Source organism: Sinocyclocheilus rhinocerous, unplaced genomic scaffold, assembly GCF_001515625.1.
Source record: "Sinocyclocheilus rhinocerous isolate Xijiao unplaced genomic scaffold, SAMN03320098_v1.1 scaffold869, whole genome shotgun sequence".
NCBI lineage: Eukaryota > Metazoa > Chordata > Actinopteri > Cypriniformes > Cyprinidae > Sinocyclocheilus > Sinocyclocheilus rhinocerous.
In genome coordinates, this window is record NW_015653483.1 from 930,911 (window position 1) to 952,558 (window position 21,648).

General features: G+C 36.7%; 1 protein-coding gene across 1 annotated transcript in view; it reads right to left on the reverse strand.

The window, feature by feature from the left end:
• The window catches only part of smap1 (small ArfGAP 1), a 139,822-nt gene that overhangs the window by 10,881 nt on the left and 107,293 nt on the right, over positions 1–21,648 (reverse strand). The window contains exons 7-8 of the mRNA XM_016522700.1: positions 17,632–17,710; positions 12,540–12,667 (exon numbers count right to left, since the gene is read on the reverse strand). Of these exons, the coding sequence (XP_016378186.1) occupies positions 12,540–12,667; positions 17,632–17,710 (207 nt within the window). The remainder of the gene's footprint in view (positions 1–12,539; positions 12,668–17,631; positions 17,711–21,648) is intronic.

Genomic DNA, 21,648 nt, shown 5'->3' on the forward strand with positions numbered 1-21,648 from the left:
GAGGGAGAGAGAGATTTTACGTGCAACAGAGTAGGCTTTGTCTGATTAGCAGCCCCACACAGATAATTAGCACTCTGGTGGTGCTGTGGGCTGGGCTAATCCAGTTTCCCCAACAGCACCCTTCTGCCTGGGAAACCAGAAAAACCCAAGCACAAAAAAAATAAAAAATAGAAGAGAAGAAACAAAAGAACAGAAGTGCCTCAAAATCACAAATGTGTTAGGTTGGATTTGGTGAAGATGGTTGTTCGAAGCAGCGAGTGCATGCTGGGTATGTGCCAGAGCAGAGTCTGGCAGTGCCACCCTGCCAAGGTCCCACTGCAGCTCAGAGTCTGAGGATCAGTCAGCAGGAAAGAGCGGATGAGACAAGAGGCCATCTGGGGAATACACAGCTACACAATCAACAATATGAAGGGGGGAAATAAACAAATACATAAACTAAAATAAACTATTTGCACAAAAAATTCACTGTCACAAAACTATTAAAAAACGAAATATCAGATTGAGTAAAAAAAAACATAGATTGCTCATAATACAACATGTTGGTGTGATGGAATATCATAAATTCAATAAAGTAGTTCTATTGCTTAAACCAGTGATCCTCAAATCTGGCTCGCAAGATCCACTTTCCTGCACAATTTAGCTCCAACCCTATAATCAAACAAACCTACCTGTGATTTTCTAATGATCCTGAAGACATTGATTAGCAAACTCAGGTGTGTTTGATTAGGGTAGAGCTAAACTCTGCAGGAAAGTGGATCTCGCGAGCCAGATTTGAGGATCACTGGCTTAAACTGTGAATTTCCTTACAAACAACAATGCTATCAGCCCCAAGCTGCAGAGATTCTCTGGTTGTATTGTGTTCATGACCTCCACTGGTCCAGCAGACGTTCTGAAGAAGTGCGTCCCTCCGGTGCTGCTCTGGGATCAGTTAACTGTGTTAGTTAACAGTGGTTACAGATAGAAGATGAAGAAATATGAGCCTGCATTAGCACTCTGACCTATATGCTTCCAGTCAGCCTTCTGTAATGTATCCACTGCCTCGCTTCGGCCATGATCGATACTCGGCTGGTCTAGACTTCAGTCATAGTGCCATTAAGTGCAGGTCACATTCCCACATACTGCATAAACAGCATGATTTCACTTTCTTCTTCACACATGACCACAAATACCTTATGTATTAAAAGCCACTACAGCACTAATTTAACATTTCAATAGGTAAGGACTTCATGCGATTCTACTAAACATTGATGTTATTTTCTGGGCCGTATCTGCGAAAATGGCTGTCAATGCATTAAACAATTTAAAGGGGTCATATGATGCTACATGCACTTTTACAGGTTGTTTGAACTGAAATGTGTGTTGGCAGTGTGTGTATACAACCACCCTAAAACGATAAAAATCCACCCAGTGTTTTTTTTTTATCTGCTCAAATCTTTACCCCTTTCTTAAATCGAGCCGATCTCAGATGCCTGTCTGTGTGATGTCACAGAGCAGATGTAGACAAGAATGACTCCCAAGCGACTGAGGTGTTCTGTTGTTGAATGCAATAATGAACATTATTACAGTCGTCATTTACTCCCAACATCTGAGCCGCTGAAGACGCAGTGGATTACGTTTGTTTTTGAAGAGATTGCGCCCTCGATCTACATAAATGCGTCTATGTTCACGCGAATCATTCGTGATCCAGCTTCACCTACAGAAGAAGTGAGTGTACGGTTTTTTTAATGCATTTCATTTTACATTATGTGCTATTAAATGAAATCACATTTATTGGTATAACTTAATTATAAGTTAATAATTAATCAGCTACAAAAAGAGGCACTCATCACAAGGAAATTCATTCCAGCTAATTCCATCTAAAAATATTTCAGCTACATTTTCCCCTGACAAACCTGAGAATAAAGCCTGATGGCATTCTGACGCTAGTCTTAACATCCAATGCCGTGCTTGCATACCCTAGGACGTTCTGCCTCAAGAATACTTTTAAGAAAATTAGCTGTCCTGGAAAAGTAAGAACACGCATACATACACACACTATAAATGTGAAAAAAAGCAAGACCAATTAAGGCCAGCTTACCCCGTCTGGTAAAGAGAAAAATTAATACACTTGACGCTTTACTGTCCCTGAATCCTAAAATATGCATAAGTGTTCTTTAAATTTCCTAACAATTTGCATGTGGTCACAAGCGACGGCCTCACCTTTTCCTGAGACGTGCGAGTGGATTGGCTGTGTTTCCAAGCTCTGTGGCTCTAAGGTAGAGCTGGTAACATGCGTGAATTTGCATTGTGCAGGGCTGGAGCGTGAAATAAGTTAATCCTCCAGTACAGCGGGTCCTCAGGCAGTCCTTTGTGAGAACCAACCATTCATGCACTTGTCTGTAATGTCGTCTACAACCTTGGGATAGTATCATATAACAGTTTCTAAAGGTTTCATGAGTAGGGCAGACATGGGACCAAAGGATGCTGTTTAGCACCTGCTAGATGATGACGCAACTAAACCATCCGGCTGAAAAAAAAGCATTCTTCGCCATGCTTACAGTACTTTAGACCTCCTTGTACCCTTGCAGATGTGGGTGTGTTGTTCTAATCAGATGCAGAGGACGGAGGCATATACAAGTATATGGTGATTAGACTAACTACGGGGACAAACACGGGACAGAATCAGAGTGGAAACAGAAGCCTTTGGATTGCAGAATACCATAATTTTAACACTCCATAGACAAACAAATGCACATTCTGCCACTGGTGGTAGTAATAGCCCTTAACCCCGATGATACGTCTGCCAGTGGGCCACTTCTCAGCAGCAGACATTAAAATTAGAGATGCACCGATTGCAATTTTCTTGGCCGATTCCGATTTTTTTGTAAGTGTGACCTGCCAAAAATCTTATTTTTTCTATGAAAAAAAAATTATTTGCATAATAAAATAAATTACTAAACATTACAAAACAACTTTCAAAATAAAGTACTATGTGACTGGAAAGAGGTAGAAATGCTGTATATAACAAAACAGATGTAATTTCTCACAATGTTTATAAATAGGCATTTTTTCCCTTATTAAATGTACGTGCCATCTTTCACATCAAATTCTTACATTGTTTCAATTAATCCAGTTAGAATAATAAGAAAATGTGGAGTTGTTACCATTCAAATGAAATCAGTATCAACAAACTCCATCTTTCCACTGCAGAGGAAACAGAAGCTGCATCTGAAGTGGCATTAGATGTATTTACACAGACTGTTTAAAGAAGCTGAGAGGTGCCATAAATTAATTTACACCACAAAACTGCAAATGCATAAATAATGTTAAAAGATTAATTATTTAAATAATTTTTTTGAACCTACAGATAAGAAATGTGGGGGGAAATGCGATGATACTTTTAATTATGAAACCAAACCTTTAACATTTAGTCATTCATTCAACCCATTCGTTCAAACTGCTGGTTCATTCAGAAACGAGGCAAGTGACTGTCTTTATGAATGGCTCACTAAATCACTGACTCACTCAATTCATTCAAAAACGTGGATTCATTCAGTAACAAAACACCACTCAGAGACACGCAACAGTTCTGCTGTGGCTTTGATTGGAACTATTTTCAACAGTGAAATTGAGCAAAAACTGTGCAAAATTGTGACAAATGTTACGTCTAGAGTGACGTAAAAGAACAATGAATTTCGATATGACTGTTCAGACTGAGGTCGCATTGCAAAATATCCGACCGGTATCTGATTTAGCACAACATATAGACGTGGCCCAAATCAGAATCTAAAAAATTTGATTTCATGTGATTTATGTTGTTCACTCTTATTGGGGGAAAAAATGGATCTGGGTCACTTTTGCCCACAGTCTAAATGTAGCCTAATATTCTATATACTATTATTTTCTTTAAACATATACAGTGACTATCTTAGTCTCAAAAAGACTTTGCTGTTCCAAATCCATATAGCAAAGTGAAAAATTTTTTTAGCAACAAAGCCTGAATTCAAAACCTGGATAAAGAAGTTGACCCGCAGCACACCGGCCACCACAGAGCATTTTCTCTTTGTAGAGGTGTACACACTGAACTAGCTCAGCTTTCATTAGGCATAAGTCCTACTGAGCAACCATCTGTGCTTAAAAAACACACATGAAACACATAGACTGTCTACACTGCAGCTCTCTAGTGTGTGTAGATACAGCGTACATACCTACATGTGCTCTGAGAGGCTCAATGTGGTTTTGCACTGTGCTGCACGCATGCAGCGCAGAATGTGTGGCGCATGGCATGCCCATATGTTGAGCGCGAGGTCCCACGGAGCTCAAAAGAGCACAAGTGGATCAATAGCTGTGCTCTTAAAGGGCTGATGGTGGGTTTTGATGAGATATGGCTTTTAAACAGCTGAATGATTCATTAGTGAGTCAGCACACTATACATCCTGTGTGTTGCAGATTCTGGGGCGAGACTAGTGCAGGAAAACAGCTGACAGATGGTACTAAGCAAAATTACTTAAGTAAAGCAAACCTTTCTGCAATTACATGACCTAGTCTGGTAGACTGCATCAATGTATGAGCAGAAAGAGGTTTCAAGAATTCGAACAACCCTGTAATACATCAGAATCCTCATTTTAAAAGGATAATAAGCAGCTAAATGCTAAAAGGATCATCTGCAAGATATGGAAGTGGAGAGATGTGTGATTTTTGGGTCAATTGGGTCGCGGTAGGGGCATGAGATATATTGGTACCATATTAATATCATAAACACTGTAAGAAGGGATTTTTTTAAATTTTTTTGAAGGGATGTTTTACAAAAAAAATACTATTTCAATCTTTCTACTTAATACTTTCACTCAGGTTTATGAAATTTGTTTAAATTAATCCTACATGAAGTTGTTGTTTTTTTTCAGTGAAGTAGTTTTTTTTCTTGTTATTTGTACAGGCTGGTACTGGTTATTTAATTGTTTTTGCTCATTAACCCTATTTTTACATTTAGATCACCTTTTCTTTCATCTAACACTCTTTAACTTTAAAATTAATCTTTGAAAGCAATAATAATTTAAATAACACTGTTAAATGTAATCCTTGGCAAACGTCAAAACTAATATTAATTATACTGTACAATATAATGTTTTGATCCACTTCTAGCATTTAAAACCATTGCTTTTATTTATTTATTTATGATACTAAACCAGTATCGTTGCATCATGGTTCCCAAACTCCAGTGCCAAAAGACACATAAAAACTTATTGTAAACAATTTACAATAAGGTTCCATTTGTTAACATTAGTCAACTTGAACTAGCAATGAAAACTACTCCTAAACCCTTTATTAATCAATGATAATCTGGAATACAGCCACATCTGTTAACATCATTTAATGGACATGAGGATAATGTGAACTAACAATGAACTGTTGTATTTTTATTAACTAACTTCAAAAAAAGATTATTAAGTAGTGTGACAAATGCATTGCTCATTGTTAATGTCAGTTAATGCATTAACTAACGTTAACTAATGGGATTTTATTATAATGTGCTACCAACTTCTCAAATGACATTAAAAAAAAAACCACAACAGTGATAAACATCATGTGTCTAATATGTGAATAGCGAATAATCATGATGCAAATGAGCAGAGACGTTCTGCATCCACAACGCTCATGAAATGTTGATGTTGATATTCTCACAGCCCTTATGTGCGCAGACAGCTTGATTAGGGAGCTGGAGAGAAACAGGCTGGTCAGGATGTCAATAATAGGGAGGGATTTGCTGCTAACTGAGCATCATGGGATACCAGAACTGGCTAGCAGTTGTGCACTCATATAGAAGCTGCAGGGAGGAAGTCCTGCGGAGGAGACTGCGTGTGCATGTCTCAGGGGGTGATATAAAAGCTGGCAGTAGATGAGATGTGAAAAGAGGAAGTGTGAGGACAGATTAACATGCACATACATGCTGGAGTCACACTGAAAGAATGGAGAATACGGAAGCCCGGCAGTTTCTCATCAAAGGCTCCAACTGTCTCTCGCGCTCTCATCTTTCTCTCCCCTTAGGATTAGGGAGAACTGTGAGTGACCTGATTCAGGCCCTCATGCCAACCAATCAGAGATCTCCTGCTTGTTTCCACATGTAAAAGAAAAAAAAAAAAATCAGCATACATTCCCTCATCACCTATTAATTTCTCATCCTCTCCACTTTTGTTTTTCCAAAAAGTTTGCATGCTTATTGTTGTATCATGCTGGGTGTTCAACTGAACATGCATGTCTACGATCTAAAATTATTATTAATATCATAATTATCAAAGTATTAATATCATATATCATAAGAGTGAATGTGAATATGTGAATGGGTTGCTGTTGGGCTGATATGGAACAGTGTAATTTTAGTATTATTTCTATACTATTATTGTATTTATTAATATTTTAAATTTAACTTTTTATATTTTCAGTTTTCATTTTCGTTTAAGTTCATTTTTAGCATTTTTTAATACATACACACACACATATATATATATATATATAATGTTCTTCAGGTGTCTTGAATGTTTGGAAATGTAAACGAATATTTCCTACTAACACACTACAGCAAAAGATATAAATTACTGGCATAAAACAATTTTTTGTTAGTAAAAATACTAATGGCCTAAGACTTTTGCATAGTACTGTAATTATAAATAATTCTAGCTTTCATTTATTTTTATTTCAGTTTTAGTCATTTTAGTACTTCAGTTAGTTGCATTTCTAATTTTCATTTACTTTTTTCCATTTAATATTTATACTTGATTTCATTTCAGATGCTTTCTAACTAACGAAAAAATTTGTAATAGTTTTAGTTAATAACAACAACACTGATATGGAGGCGAGGTCAGGCTTCTCTGTGCACATCCTGCAGTCGCTCTTGCTTCCAAAAATCACTGTGAGGAAAAACAAATCCTCATTTACACACATAAGCAATCCAATTCCAATAAGTGACATCTTCAGAAATGCGAAAAGCCTCCAAATCCTTTAAAGAGCCAGTGTGCGGCTCTTTCAGACAAATCTTCCACTCAAAGACACAACAAACAAGAATGAAGGCATAATGCTGCCATCTTCCCTCATCAGACACCCACTGCCGCTCAATTCAGCTGAAGAATAAGAGCAGAGATTGACAGCATGCTGTTGAGACTGAATGCCTTGTGAAGCCCTGAGCATTGGCTTACTATTCTTAAGTGATCTATCTTTAGCTCCTTTTTTTCCTTTATTAGCATCCCATGAGAACGCAGAATGCACATGTACATTGTGTAGGAAGGGCTGATTTCCACTTGGCTAGAGCAGAGTAGGAGGGCATCAATTATTCGAGAAGTCCAAGTCAGTCCAGCGGCTCTACACACCTCTCAATAAAACATTGATTCAAGTGGGGAAAAAGCTTTTTGTCAAGTGACTTTTCTGGCTTCAGCTCAGCTTCAGGCTTCCAAGATCAAAAAAGAGAATCCTCCTCGAGCTATTCTGAGAACGATGGCCAAAACAGGAGTAAAAGGAGGATGGGAATGGACCTTAGTCAGGGTAGACGCCATATTGAATTTTTCAAAACTCACAACTTTCAAAACGGTTTTATTGAGTTTTGTCAACTGAAAATTCTTTTGGAAAGATGTTTCATCAGCTGAACAATCGGTACATTGTTAAACAACAGTAAGATCTTTCGAAAACACTGTACTTCTGTGCCTCACAGCCTCATTTTCATTCCTGCCAAAAAATTCAACATGGCGCAACCCTGACTAAGGTCTATCGAGGGAGAAAAGGTGAAAGTGGAGACAGTGTAGGGTTAGTGAGAGTGGATCCCAGAGGTGAAGACTAGCTTTCACAAAGACAAATTGCTACTCATGCTGGGATCTTCCAGCATCCTGATTAGCTATAAACATGTAAATCAGTGGTTATCAACATTATTTTGGCCAATGCCCATCTATACAGTATTTAGATCACTTATTGCCCTTCAACAAATAAAATGTAGTCTGAATATTAATGTTGATTATTATTCTGTGTTAATAATATTTCTATGGGTAATTATTACAACATTAAAAAAACCTGGTAATGCCCGGTAAAGGATACAAAGTGCGACATTATTTTATCTAAATATATGAAAAAAATTTGCTGAACACTACATTTAACAGTGTTAATCAGCATTAGATGATAGCAAAGGTCATTCAAATGTAAAAAATAAGGAAAATGCTGATGTACAATTAAATGCACAATATGAGCCAACAAAACCAAAATTTGAACCACTAAGGTTCAGATACATTGTGCATCTCTAACATGTATTTGCCAAACTTCTCTGCCTCCTCTTAACATGATTCTGCTTTTATCCCTCTCTTCTCTTGACATTATTAAACATTTCTCCTCTTCACTCTTCTCGGTGAAGGGTTGTAATAAATGCTAATATCCCTCATTATTCATGCTGCATCCTTTGGCCAGGGAGACCCTGCAAATCAATTCTGTCAGCCGCAACTAGACAGGCACAATGTAATCATGTTGTTTGTGGAGGAAATTAAAACAATTGGGTTTGACCTTTTCTTTGTCTCTCTTAGTCAGATGAATTTAGACTGAATGAGGGCAAGCAGGAACAGACACGTTTTGTGACCTAAGAAAAATAATGCTTCTTGTTTAACTTGTACCTCCATTCCCTTACAAATGAGGCGCACTGGTCTATGAAGGTCTGCTTAGCATTAGCCACCACATGCCATGACAAATTACCAAATGTACCAAATGAGTTCAGGTGGTTTGTGGGTCGCTGACATAGCACTGACATTTACTTTTTTTATTTAATATCATCATATCAGGATAAAATAAATATGAAAATATAACACAAATGTATATTTTAGGTGCTGGTCATCTTTTCTTTTTTAACAATTTCCAATAAATATTTCCAGTTAATTCGCAGCTATGTAAATAGTTCCACACTGTGACAAAATAATTTTTAAAATTACAAAATAAATATTCTTCCACTGTCCACATTAAGGATCAGGAGATTTTTTTTTTATGTCTACGAAAAAGTTTCCTATTGCTCACTAAGGTTGCATTTATTCGATCAAAAATAAAAACAGAAATATTGTGAAATATTATTAAAATTTTAAATAACCCTAATCTATTTTAATATATTTAAAAATTATTTATTTCTGTGATGGCAAAGATGAAATTTTCTTATCTTCATCATTATTAAGTGTCGTGCTGCTTAATATTTTTGTGGAAACTGTAATATTTTCTTTTCCAGGAATCTTTGATGAATAGAAATTACAAAAGAACGGCAATTATTTGAAATAGAAAAAAATATTTGAACATAAATGTGTTTACGGTCACTTTTGATCAATTTAATGAATCCTTGCTCAATAAAGGTATTAATTTCCTTAAAATTCTTTCTGACCTCAAACTTTTGAGCAATAGCGTAATACACATCTAATATAACAGAAAAAAATACATATAGCATGTCACACCGCAGGACACCGCTTTCAGTTGCTTTGACACAATCTGTATTGTTAAAAGCGCTATATAAATAAAGGTGACTTGACTTGACTTGACTGCTGTCAATGGTTGTCAACTACCCAGCACTGAGAAATTGGTGTGACTGACATGACAACAGGATAGAGCAGGTATTTTGAGTCAAGAACACACACACACACACTTGGCTATTGATGTATCCATTAGTGGACTCATTTACCTGGTTTGTGTTGGTGTTTGAGGGCAGAGGGTTGGATACCATTGGTCCAAAGATGTCCAAGTCGTCACTGATTGGTGCTGCACTGCTTGTTCCCGCCCCACTGCTGGCAGAGCTGGCTGTGGGTGCATCTGAGCGAGAGAGAACCAAAGGACATTACAGACATGGACAAAGTGTCAACTGCATTATATAGAGTAACAGTCACTATAGATTTTTATTGGTTTCACACCAAACTTAAAGAAATACAGTGACCAGAAAGTGTTTAGAGTCACACATAAATATATTTCATTGCCTTGAATAACATGTAAAACGGTGTCAACGGTTTTGAAGACCACTGCCAAAGCACACTTTAAGGAAAACATTTATTACAAAAACCCCCCCCAAAAAATAATACATTTGGTTGATTTTAAAGCAAGACATCACAAGCAGAACCATTGTTTTTATGCACTGGTCAATTTGAAGATTTTGGCCTATTTTGCTTCCTTAACATGTCTTCTTTCGGACTTGTGGATTGTGGATGTTCTGTCATCTCTCCACATTTAATTTACACTATCTATCTATAGATTGCAATTACGATACATATATTTAATGACTGTTTTCTCAAAACAACAATTTTCTCATGCACTAAAACAAGAAATCTCCTCTTCAGTACCACTTACATAAACCAAATTTTCAAAGTTTTCTTACTATATATATATATATATATATAAGCTTCAGGCTTCCAAGATCAAAAAAGAGAATCCTCCTCGAGCTATTCTGAGAACGATGGCCAAAACAGGAGTAAAAGGAGGATGGGAATGGACCTTAGTCAGGGTAGACGCCATATTGAATTTTTCAAAACTCACAACTTTCAAAACGGTTTTATTGAGTTTTGTCAACTGAAAATTCTTTTGGAAAGATGTTTCATCAGCTGAACAATCGGTACATTGTTAAACAACAGTAAGATCTTTCGAAAACACTGTACTTCTGTGCCTCACAGCCTCATTTTCATTCCTGCCAAAAAATTCAACATGGCGCAACCCTGACTAAGGTCTATCGAGGGAGAAAAGGTGAAAGTGGAGACAGTGTAGGGTTAGTGAGAGTGGATCCCAGAGGTGAAGACTAGCTTTCACAAAGACAAATTGCTACTCATGCTGGGATCTTCCAGCATCCTGATTAGCTATAAACATGTAAATCAGTGGTTATCAACATTATTTTGGCCAATGCCCATCTATACAGTATTTAGATCACTTATTGCCCTTCAACAAATAAAATGTAGTCTGAATATTAATGTTGATTATTATTCTGTGTTAATAATATTTCTATGGGTAATTATTACAACATTAAAAAAACCTGGTAATGCCCGGTAAAGGATACAAAGTGCGACATTATTTTATCTAAATATATGAAAAAAATTTGCTGAACACTACATTTAACAGTGTTAATCAGCATTAGATGATAGCAAAGGTCATTCAAATGTAAAAAATAAGGAAAATGCTGATGTACAATTAAATGCACAATATGAGCCAACAAAACCAAAATTTGAACCACTAAGGTTCAGATACATTGTGCATCTCTAACATGTATTTGCCAAACTTCTCTGCCTCCTCTTAACATGATTCTGCTTTTATCCCTCTCTTCTCTTGACATTATTAAACATTTCTCCTCTTCACTCTTCTCGGTGAAGGGTTGTAATAAATGCTAATATCCCTCATTATTCATGCTGCATCCTTTGGCCAGGGAGACCCTGCAAATCAATTCTGTCAGCCGCAACTAGACAGGCACAATGTAATCATGTTGTTTGTGGAGGAAATTAAAACAATTGGGTTTGACCTTTTCTTTGTCTCTCTTAGTCAGATGAATTTAGACTGAATGAGGGCAAGCAGGAACAGACACGTTTTGTGACCTAAGAAAAATAATGCTTCTTGTTTAACTTGTACCTCCATTCCCTTACAAATGAGGCGCACTGGTCTATGAAGGTCTGCTTAGCATTAGCCACCACATGCCATGACAAATTACCAAATGTACCAAATGAGTTCAGGTGGTTTGTGGGTCGCTGACATAGCACTGACATTTACTTTTTTTATTTAATATCATCATATCAGGATAAAATAAATATGAAAATATAACACAAATGTATATTTTAGGTGCTGGTCATCTTTTCTTTTTTAACAATTTCCAATAAATATTTCCAGTTAATTCGCAGCTATGTAAATAGTTCCACACTGTGACAAAATAATTTTTAAAATTACAAAATAAATATTCTTCCACTGTCCACATTAAGGATCAGGAGATTTTTTTTTTATGTCTACGAAAAAGTTTCCTATTGCTCACTAAGGTTGCATTTATTCGATCAAAAATAAAAACAGAAATATTGTGAAATATTATTAAAATTTTAAATAACCCTAATCTATTTTAATATATTTAAAAATTATTTATTTCTGTGATGGCAAAGATGAAATTTTCTTATCTTCATCATTATTAAGTGTCGTGCTGCTTAATATTTTTGTGGAAACTGTAATATTTTCTTTTCCAGGAATCTTTGATGAATAGAAATTACAAAAGAACGGCAATTATTTGAAATAGAAAAAAATATTTGAACATAAATGTGTTTACGGTCACTTTTGATCAATTTAATGAATCCTTGCTCAATAAAGGTATTAATTTCCTTAAAATTCTTTCTGACCTCAAACTTTTGAGCAATAGCGTAATTCACATCTAATATAACAGAAAAAAATACATATAGCATGTCACACCGCAGGACACTGCTGTCAATGGTTGTCAACTACCCAGCACTGAGAAATTGGTGTGACTGACATGACAACAGGATAGAGCAGGTATTTTGAGTCAAGAACACACACACACACACTTGGCTATTGATGTATCCATTAGTGGACTCATTTACCTGGTTTGTGTTGGTGTTTGAGGGCAGAGGGTTGGATACCATTGGTCCAAAGATGTCCAAGTCGTCACTGATTGGTGCTGCACTGCTTGTTCCCGCCCCACTGCTGGCAGAGCTGGCTGTGGGTGCATCTGAGCGAGAGAGAACCAAAGGACATTACAGACATGGACAAAGTGTCAACTGCATTATATAGAGTAACAGTCACTATAGATTTTTATTGGTTTCACACCAAACTTAAAGAAATACAGTGACCAGAAAGTGTTTAGAGTCACACATAAATATATTTCATTGCCTTGAATAACATGTAAAACGGTGTCAACGGTTTTGAAGACCACTGCCAAAGCACACTTTAAGGAAAACATTTATTACAAAAACCCCCCCCAAAAAATAATACATTTGGTTGATTTTAAAGCAAGACATCACAAGCAGAACCATTGTTTTTATGCACTGGTCAATTTGAAGATTTTGGCCTATTTTGCTTCCTTAACATGTCTTCTTTCGGACTTGTGGATTGTGGATGTTCTGTCATCTCTCCACATTTAATTTACACTATCTATCTATAGATTGCAATTACGATACATATATTTAATGACTGTTTTCTCAAAACAACAATTTTCTCATGCACTAAAACAAGAAATCTCCTCTTCAGTACCACTTACATAAACCAAATTTTCAAAGTTTTCTTACTATATATATATATATATATATACTGTATATTCTTCTGGATTTTACAGAGGATTTGTGTTCTGTACATTTATGAAAATGTGTGCATATTTAATTAGATAAAGCATCATTTGCATATTTATATATGACATTTCAGAAAACTTGTAATACAAAATAATTGTTTTAATGTATTGTGATTAACGAACTGGTGAAAGTATGGTGATATGTATTAGTTAAAAATGTTACCATTTTGACCTATAGTGTCTTGCCTTAAATGATAAAATACTACATATACTGTTCAAAATGCAGACAAAGTATCTCTGGTTGTCAAATTATGTGATTACTCTGCTAGGACAACTATTTCGCAGACCAGCAGGTTATAAGCCAAAAATGTCTAAGAAATGTTTAATTTGCTTGTGGCATCCAAATATTTTTCGGGGCCACTGTATTTATCTATTCTGAGCCACTGAAGTCAGATGTTAGAGACACAGCGGCTGTACATACTCTTTACATAACAATTCAGACGCATCTGTGACTCATTGACTCAGCAGTGATGACCAATGCCAGGCTAAACCTGCTCGCATGAGTCTTTGTTTCTGTAGAGAGAAATAAAGCAGTGCTCATCTGGCAGCAGCCCACACCTCCTTCTCTGCTTGCTTTTCCTGTTCCCGCTATCTATCGACTCCATCCAAGAGAGCAGGAAATCTAATCACACTCTGCACACGCCTCCGCCAACGCTGGAGAAAAAGGGTCCGCTCTCCTCCGACGCCGGCCTGCCGCTCAGACGCACTCTCTCATTCCATTAAAGTCAAAAGACTCCATCAGAGCCCCGTCTGTGTTCACACGTTACAGTCAGGAGCTACTGCCATCTCTTTATGACTGATAAAATCCATGAAAATAAAAGAGCTCAAAGTAATATAACTGGAGTGAAAAGCAACGGGAGTGGGGAAGAGGAGAGATGTGACGCTTGATGAGCTGGGGGTGTGACTAGAAGGAGGATAGGAATAGGAAATTAGAGAACCCACGTACAGTGTGATGTGCAAAAGAGCGGAGCATCCGGAAAGCACTGCACTCTATTTCAAAGGCCTTTATGTGTGCACAAACATCTGATATGCTTTACGAGCGTCTATACATGTGGTCTAAATCAGTGGTTTTCATGTGGTGGTGGGTTCCAGGTCTATTCTGATAAAGTCACGAATAGTAAGGAAAAATGAAGCTAAATGCAAATATAAAAAAGAATGCAGATATGAAATGGGCTGAGTGCCTAATCGAACTACAGTATCGTTTGCGCAAATTCAAATGTAACTTGGTGGAAGGTAGCCAAATTAGGCAGATGTCAACATGGACAGGTTGAATGGCATGCCTAAAAAGACTTTTGTAATGTTAAAGTTGCAATGTAATAAAAATGTAACGCCAGATCTTTTCTTCCATGTTGTAACATACATCAAAGTGTAACCGATTATTGAGAAAATGTAAGGAGGAGACTTCTATCTATCTTGAAGTTCTATCTATCGGTTGTTGATTGAATGGAGGCAGATTTGAATGCAAGTTTGCAATCAATTTTAAGAGTGGCGGGATTTATGCGGATGAAATGATTGGAGAAGTCTGACGTATGCCACCAGAGAGAAGTCTGGTGACATACGTATATTTTTTATACATATATATATATATATATACACACACACACACACATATATTATGCAAACAACACAAACTTTTATTTTGGATGCGATTAATCGCGATTAATAGATTTGACAGCACTAGATAATACTAGATCTAAACAGTTCTAAAACGAATCTCCTGGGATGGATGTTAACATCAGGTGTAAACACAAATTTAACACAGACAGAAAGCAAATGTATTGATATATTGTTGATTAATTGTGCTTCATTTGATTAATCAAGCATATGATGCAAGTAATTTGATAAATTTTTAATCAACAGCCACACTGATGGAAAGAGAGTAGGGATGTAACGGTATGAAAATTTCATATCACGGTTATAGTGACCAAAGTTATCACGATTATCAATATTATCACGGTTTTGTTCAAATTACATGAACATGTTCAAAAAGAACTGATACACACACTGAAAACATTTCAATAAGTTTTATATTTGAAAATCAACAAACAAAGATGGCTGAAAAATCTCCCGTGCGCTGTCACTGCCTTCCGCCATTTCCTCTCGTGCAAAAAATAACAACAACAACAACACTGCATGCTGCTTCTGCGTCAGACTGATGCTGGCTGGACAGGATTTACCGCGAGTTTTCAAAATCGCAATAATCAAATACGGTTTTGATGATAATTAAATTTTAAACGATAATACTAACCGTCAGGGCATTTTATCGTGAAACCGGTAATCGTTCCATCCCTAAAAGAGAGAGAAAAAATGTTGATTGTCTGAACACAGTGCTGGAGCCTGTTGCTGGCATGGAAGGGTGGGAAGAGATGCTGGGGCCTTGAGCAAAAACACATCAATAAGACGCATGTTTCAATCTCAAAACCATCATCTCCAGCCTCTGTTCATCAGCACTGACCCCTACTGCCCCCCAGCTGAAGACGTTCATCTAAACACTCTAACCTCCTTGCCTAGGACACACACATTTGTGGAAATGTATATATTCTCACCCATTCTCTGTCTCTCTCACTCATCATAACGGACAACTTGGTAGCAGATCGAGATTGAGAGAGTCAGAAATATCGAATAAGAGAGAGAGAGAGTGATAAAAACAAGTCAGAGCGACAAAGGAAAGCTCCAGGGCAGCAAATAGAAACTTTCATTTCCCAGAAAGTAATATAACATCAATTGTGTTTGGTCATCTCAAGGGCTCGAGTTGCTGGCCTGATCAATACCACCAGGACTGAACTAGCAGTGTGCTTCCCTGAACCTTCATCTAGACAGTAATAGCAGTCAGTGTGTTCCACTATCCAAGCCTTAACACAGACATTAAAACATGCCGCTTAGGTGTACAGCAACACGTTGTCTTGAGTACTTGCTGGTCAAATAATAAGAAAAGAAAAGAAAAAATAAACAGAGATACCATTTTCTCTAGATAAATTAAAAAAAAATAAAACATTAAAAACTAAGACAAATCATTTTAAATGCTACAAGTGAATTTAGGCATCACAGCTCTATAATGTACGGTAAAATTTATATTAATTTTGAGTTTAGTGGATCATGTGACACTGAAGACTGGAGTAATGGCCAGTAACAGCTTTTCCATCACATGTCATTTAAATGTAACTGAAAATGTAAAATTATTTTTTAAAATATATTAAAATAGAAAATAATAATAATATTTCACAATATTTCTGCTTTTACTATATTTTGCTAAATTACTATTTTACTATATTATACTATATTTTGATTAAAAAATGCAACCTTGATGAGCATAACAAGCTTCATTCAAAAACATAAAAAAATCCCAAATTTTTACATTTGAATATTTCACAGTATTATGGTTTTTACTGCGCACTTTTGCTATTTTTGCTGCAGTACCAATAGCACCCTACGTCCCGTGCCACTGTTAATAATAATAATAATAATAATAATACATTAATGGGAAAACCAGCCAAACATCATGTTGAAATCATCAATGGCATCAGCTATTGTCGATATCTCTGATTATCATCGATACATGATATAATTTTCTATCAGCACAACCCTAGACTCTAGCAAACCAAACACTGATGCACATTTATGCATTGAATCCGCAAACCTTCAGAGAACATCTCTGTTCATTTGTTTTTGTATTCACCACCAACACTTTGCCCTGCTGTTGGCCATAAATATGGTGGATGAGCGGAAAGGTCACATGACTGAAAAGGATGAATATATCACACATCACTACTAGAGGTCGACCGATAGTGGATTTTACCGATACCGATAGCTAGGTTGGACCACACTGGCCGATACCGATTAATCAACCGATAGTTTTTAAAATGGTAAACGAAAACTAAAACAGAGCTTTACTCTTTTAAAAAAAGCAGTAGCAGTACTGAACCATACTTTGTAAATGAATAAACATATTAATATTAATTATTATATTGATCATTAAAGTTATTTCATAGTTTACTAATGTTAAAAAAAGAAACTTCAGATTTGCGACTGAAATGGTCGTACTGTAGAGCCCTGCGATGCGTTCTCGGAGAAGTCACACACCAGAAATTAATCGGCAAAACCGATGAATCGGTCGACCTCTAATCACTACATATAAAGTAAACGCTGTAAGATTGATTTGTCTGTAAAATCCCATTTGATTAGTCAATGACACATGTTAACCCTTTAAGTGCACAAATTGTGCTTCCATTTCACTACCTCCCACCACTTAATTTTTTTTGGTGTAAAATGTCTTTTTGTTCCAGCCTATCTTAGACATATCAGATTCCCTGATCAGCAATGAGACGAGTAATCAATTATTCATGTCTTACCGAGGCCTAACAGGTCGATGGCAGGCTCTGCACTCTTCTTAGGACTGATTCTGGAATCTGTCTGGTTGTCCTCTCTTTTCTAGGATGAAGGGAGACAAAAAAGTGTTAACGAGAAGATTTTTTGGGATCACAATTCCGAATGTGAGCATCAGCCTAATAGGCCACCAGTTGTTGTTCTGATTCGAATGCTGTTCTTCACAAAAAAACAGCCTTCAGATACTATGTATACACAGCTTCTGTGTTTTATGTTTGTTAGTCGGGCACTTTGACGGCTCTGAACATCCTGCGCTGCAAATTGTATGAATAGATAATGCAATGCGGTGCCGAAATAGCTCACTGGCTCTATTTGTTCATTGCCTGACTGACGCCCGACTGCACCTCACAGGTGTCGACTGACCATGCCACTTTGGAGATGCAGTTCAAAGGCGCTCTTGAGGCCTGTGATTTGTGACAGGCAGATAGAGGCATCTCGGGCTGAGAAGAAGACTAACCGTAATCCGGTCTGAACGGCCGATCGATGGGCTCTGGGTTAAAGCCTGGATCAAAGCCAGACGGAGGCCTTTTAAAACCTCATTCAACGCAAAAACACCCTCACAAACATACAAGCAAACTCAAGAGGACAGCATTGGGTTGCGCTTTTCTTGAGGGGGAGGCAAAAGACTGGGAAGACAAAAGGGCAAAACACGTCAGAACAAACACAAACCCAACCAGACTGTGCTGTCAAATCTGAATAAAACCACCAGTGTCTGACATCTGCCTTATTAGCACAATATAAGAGAATGATAAATGTGAATTTGTCTAGATGTGTCACTTAACGTCATCATTGCGCAATTGTTTTTGGCAAAAGATTGGATTTGAGCGATTGAAAATCGGGACAGAGCCGACACAAGCACTCTAATGAGCATCTGCAGGCAGGGTTTGTGGTGAAGTGTCAAGCCAGGTGCATCGTGGGTAGAGGATTAAATGGGGAAAAAGAAATTTGCTGCTCTCCAGTGAGCTTGAGATTCGGGTCCATTCAACTGTGGGCTAAAAAAATAAATAGTTGCCTAATGAAAAAACGCTACTGATTCCAAAGCCATCAAATGCAGTTTCTGATGAGAAATTACATCGATCGTTCATAATTTTACAAGCTCCCAAATTATGAAAGCTATCAGAAGGGTGTTTTATACATCACTGGGTCCTAAGCTCTTGAGAAAAGGTTGGAAATTGAATTAAAGTGAATTGAATCTTAATCTTTTAGCGATGAAAAGCTTCTCCAGCCTTGCATGTCAGCTTTTGTGTACAAGGCCAAGTCTTTCACTTGTGACCTTTTTTATTGTAGTACACATGCAGAGGCAGGAATGTGATGTATAGCTGCCTTTCGCAAAAAAAAAAGATTCACAATTTTTATTCACCTCTATGATTGAAATCCGTAATCTTAAAACGGTTGGCTTTGGTTGAATTATGTATGAATTGAGGGCTTAGGTGCTCTATTATTTGTTTACTTTGACACACGCAGACTTTGAAAATGACTTTGAAGGCGAAATCCTTCAAGAATGTATTTGTGCTTCAGATGATGGAAACACAACAGGCTGAGAAGCAAACACAACATTCACAAGACAGATCAACTGAAATACAAAGGCTTACGGCACACACATCACGCCTTGTAAAACAGGGATAGCCAACTTTGGGAAGATCTGGGGCCACACAGCAACGGTCCCTTTAGCCCCAAGGGATGAATTTAAAGTCTTTTATATTAATGAGGTGAGCAGGCCAAAATGAGCTATTTTAACCCCAAACTGAATTATTTAACACCAAAATATTACAAATAATTTAAAGAAATACGAAATACTACTATACTACTGAAATGTAATTTAAATATAAAAATATAACAATGAAAATAAAAGCTAATATGAATAAATATTATCAAATATTTAAATGAATACATTAAATATTATTAAACATCCAAATATTAATAAAGCTATAATAATAATAATAAGTCACTCTGGATAAAAGCGTCTGCTAAGTGATTAAATGTACATAACACTAACATAACACTGATGCACAATTTGACAAGTAGGATACAGTTTTCGGCTTTTTCTTCACGCTATGCTTTTATTTATACATATCTAATCATTACTTCTAAACTCCTCCAACATCTCTTTCAGTCCATCTCATCCTCTCTCTCAGCCTTTCCTCACTGCCTCCATCACTCTCGAAAGCCATTCAGCGAACAGGTGTGAAATTGCTTGAACTGTGGAGTTCTGTCTCTGGGGCCTCTCCAATCAAGGTCATTTCTAATTCATGGATACTTCCCTTTGATGGAAGAATAATTCCATTTGGGTCACATTCCCTCACACTCAACGCATCCGCGCCATGCAAACAGGATCAGAGGGAGATGCTCATGTGCGCTCAGGCGCTATGAACAGGGACTCGTTCTACACTTCGTTCTGGACTGATTCAAAGCTGAATGTACTTGGCTGGGCACTCACAACTTGCATTGCAGCTATGAATATCGGAGAGGGAGATATGAGTCTGTCACCTATTTTGCATTCATGGACTGTTATGTTATTTTTGTAGATGCTGAAAGACCAAGAAATGATCAATGCAGTTTTTTAAACCGTGTGCAGGTGATTATCGAGGAGGAAGACGTGTGAAATATTCAAACCAAATCGAGCTGAACACAACCAACGTACAGAAATATAGTGAAATGGAAGAAAAATAAATAACTATATAAATAAGTAAAATAAAAAGTGAATAAATGAGCAAAGCGGAGAAAAATACTTAAATAATGTGAAGTAAAATAAAAAACAAATAAAGAAAAAAAAAAGTAAATGTAAAATTAAAAATAAAAATAAAAATACAAAAATAGAATAATAAAATAAAATAAACATCACAAACAATATTCAAAGACAGACTTTGGGTTAAAGAAATAATAACCGTGGGGTAAATAAAATAAAAAATAAAAGTAAAAAATAAATAATTGTTTCACAAGACATCACAAACAATATTCAAAGACAGCCTTTGGGTTTAAAAAAAAATAATTTACCATAACCATAGTTTCTGCCATAAAAACAGTTATTATTCTACTGTACATTAAAACTGGCAACTTTTTATTAACCACTACTGAAACCACTTTAAAATAAATGGAATCCTCATTAATTTATAGTTTTAAAATAATTATAATTATTACCTATTAATAGGCTTAGCTATTATCAATAACTAAGAACAGAAACAATGGCTTAAATGGTACAATATTGCAAGGGATCCAACAAAATGGACAAGACACAAAACAATACAGCACAACACCATAAAGAAACAAAATACCTACATAGTGTTTTCTTGTCTGTGAAATATAAAAGAAAAAAAATAAGTAACAAACTCTAGATTACAAATGATTAGAAGATCATTATCAGAAGATTAGAAGAATGATTAGAAGATCAAATAAAAAATACATATGGAGAGAAAGGTATCTGGTATCTTGAGGAATGGAAGAGATGCACAGAAATAATGATAGTGGAAGGAAGCTCTCTGCTGAAAGTACAGTGTGTTCTTGAGCTCATGAGTGGGCACATGGCACTTCCTGTAGCACAGTTCAGGACAAAGCCCTCGCTCCACAGAACCCAGGGCAGGGGTATTAATTATTAGTGAAACCACAGCGTGAAACAGAAATGCAGGTGAGAAAACTACCAGAAGTGCTTTGAAGGCTTGTTAGACCAGTTCCCATTGCTGCACACAATAACTAATAATGAGGCTACCTACTGATACAATGCAAACCTATTTAATATTTTACAACAATTAGTGCCAAACTTCTAATCTGACTGACCTAGCAGCGTTATGGGCTTTAGTCGCCAAAAACTAAAGGTGGATGTAATAAATTAAACCCTGGTTACAGAACATGATAAGCAGTCAAACTCATTCAGTTTCCAGTAATTAAAGCAGCAGTAACCACAGCCAGCAGTTAATGGAAGCGTGGCAACATCTGCCAGCGGATGCACAGAATGAAGAGACTCAGGCCTGTGCCATGGGGGGGAGAGA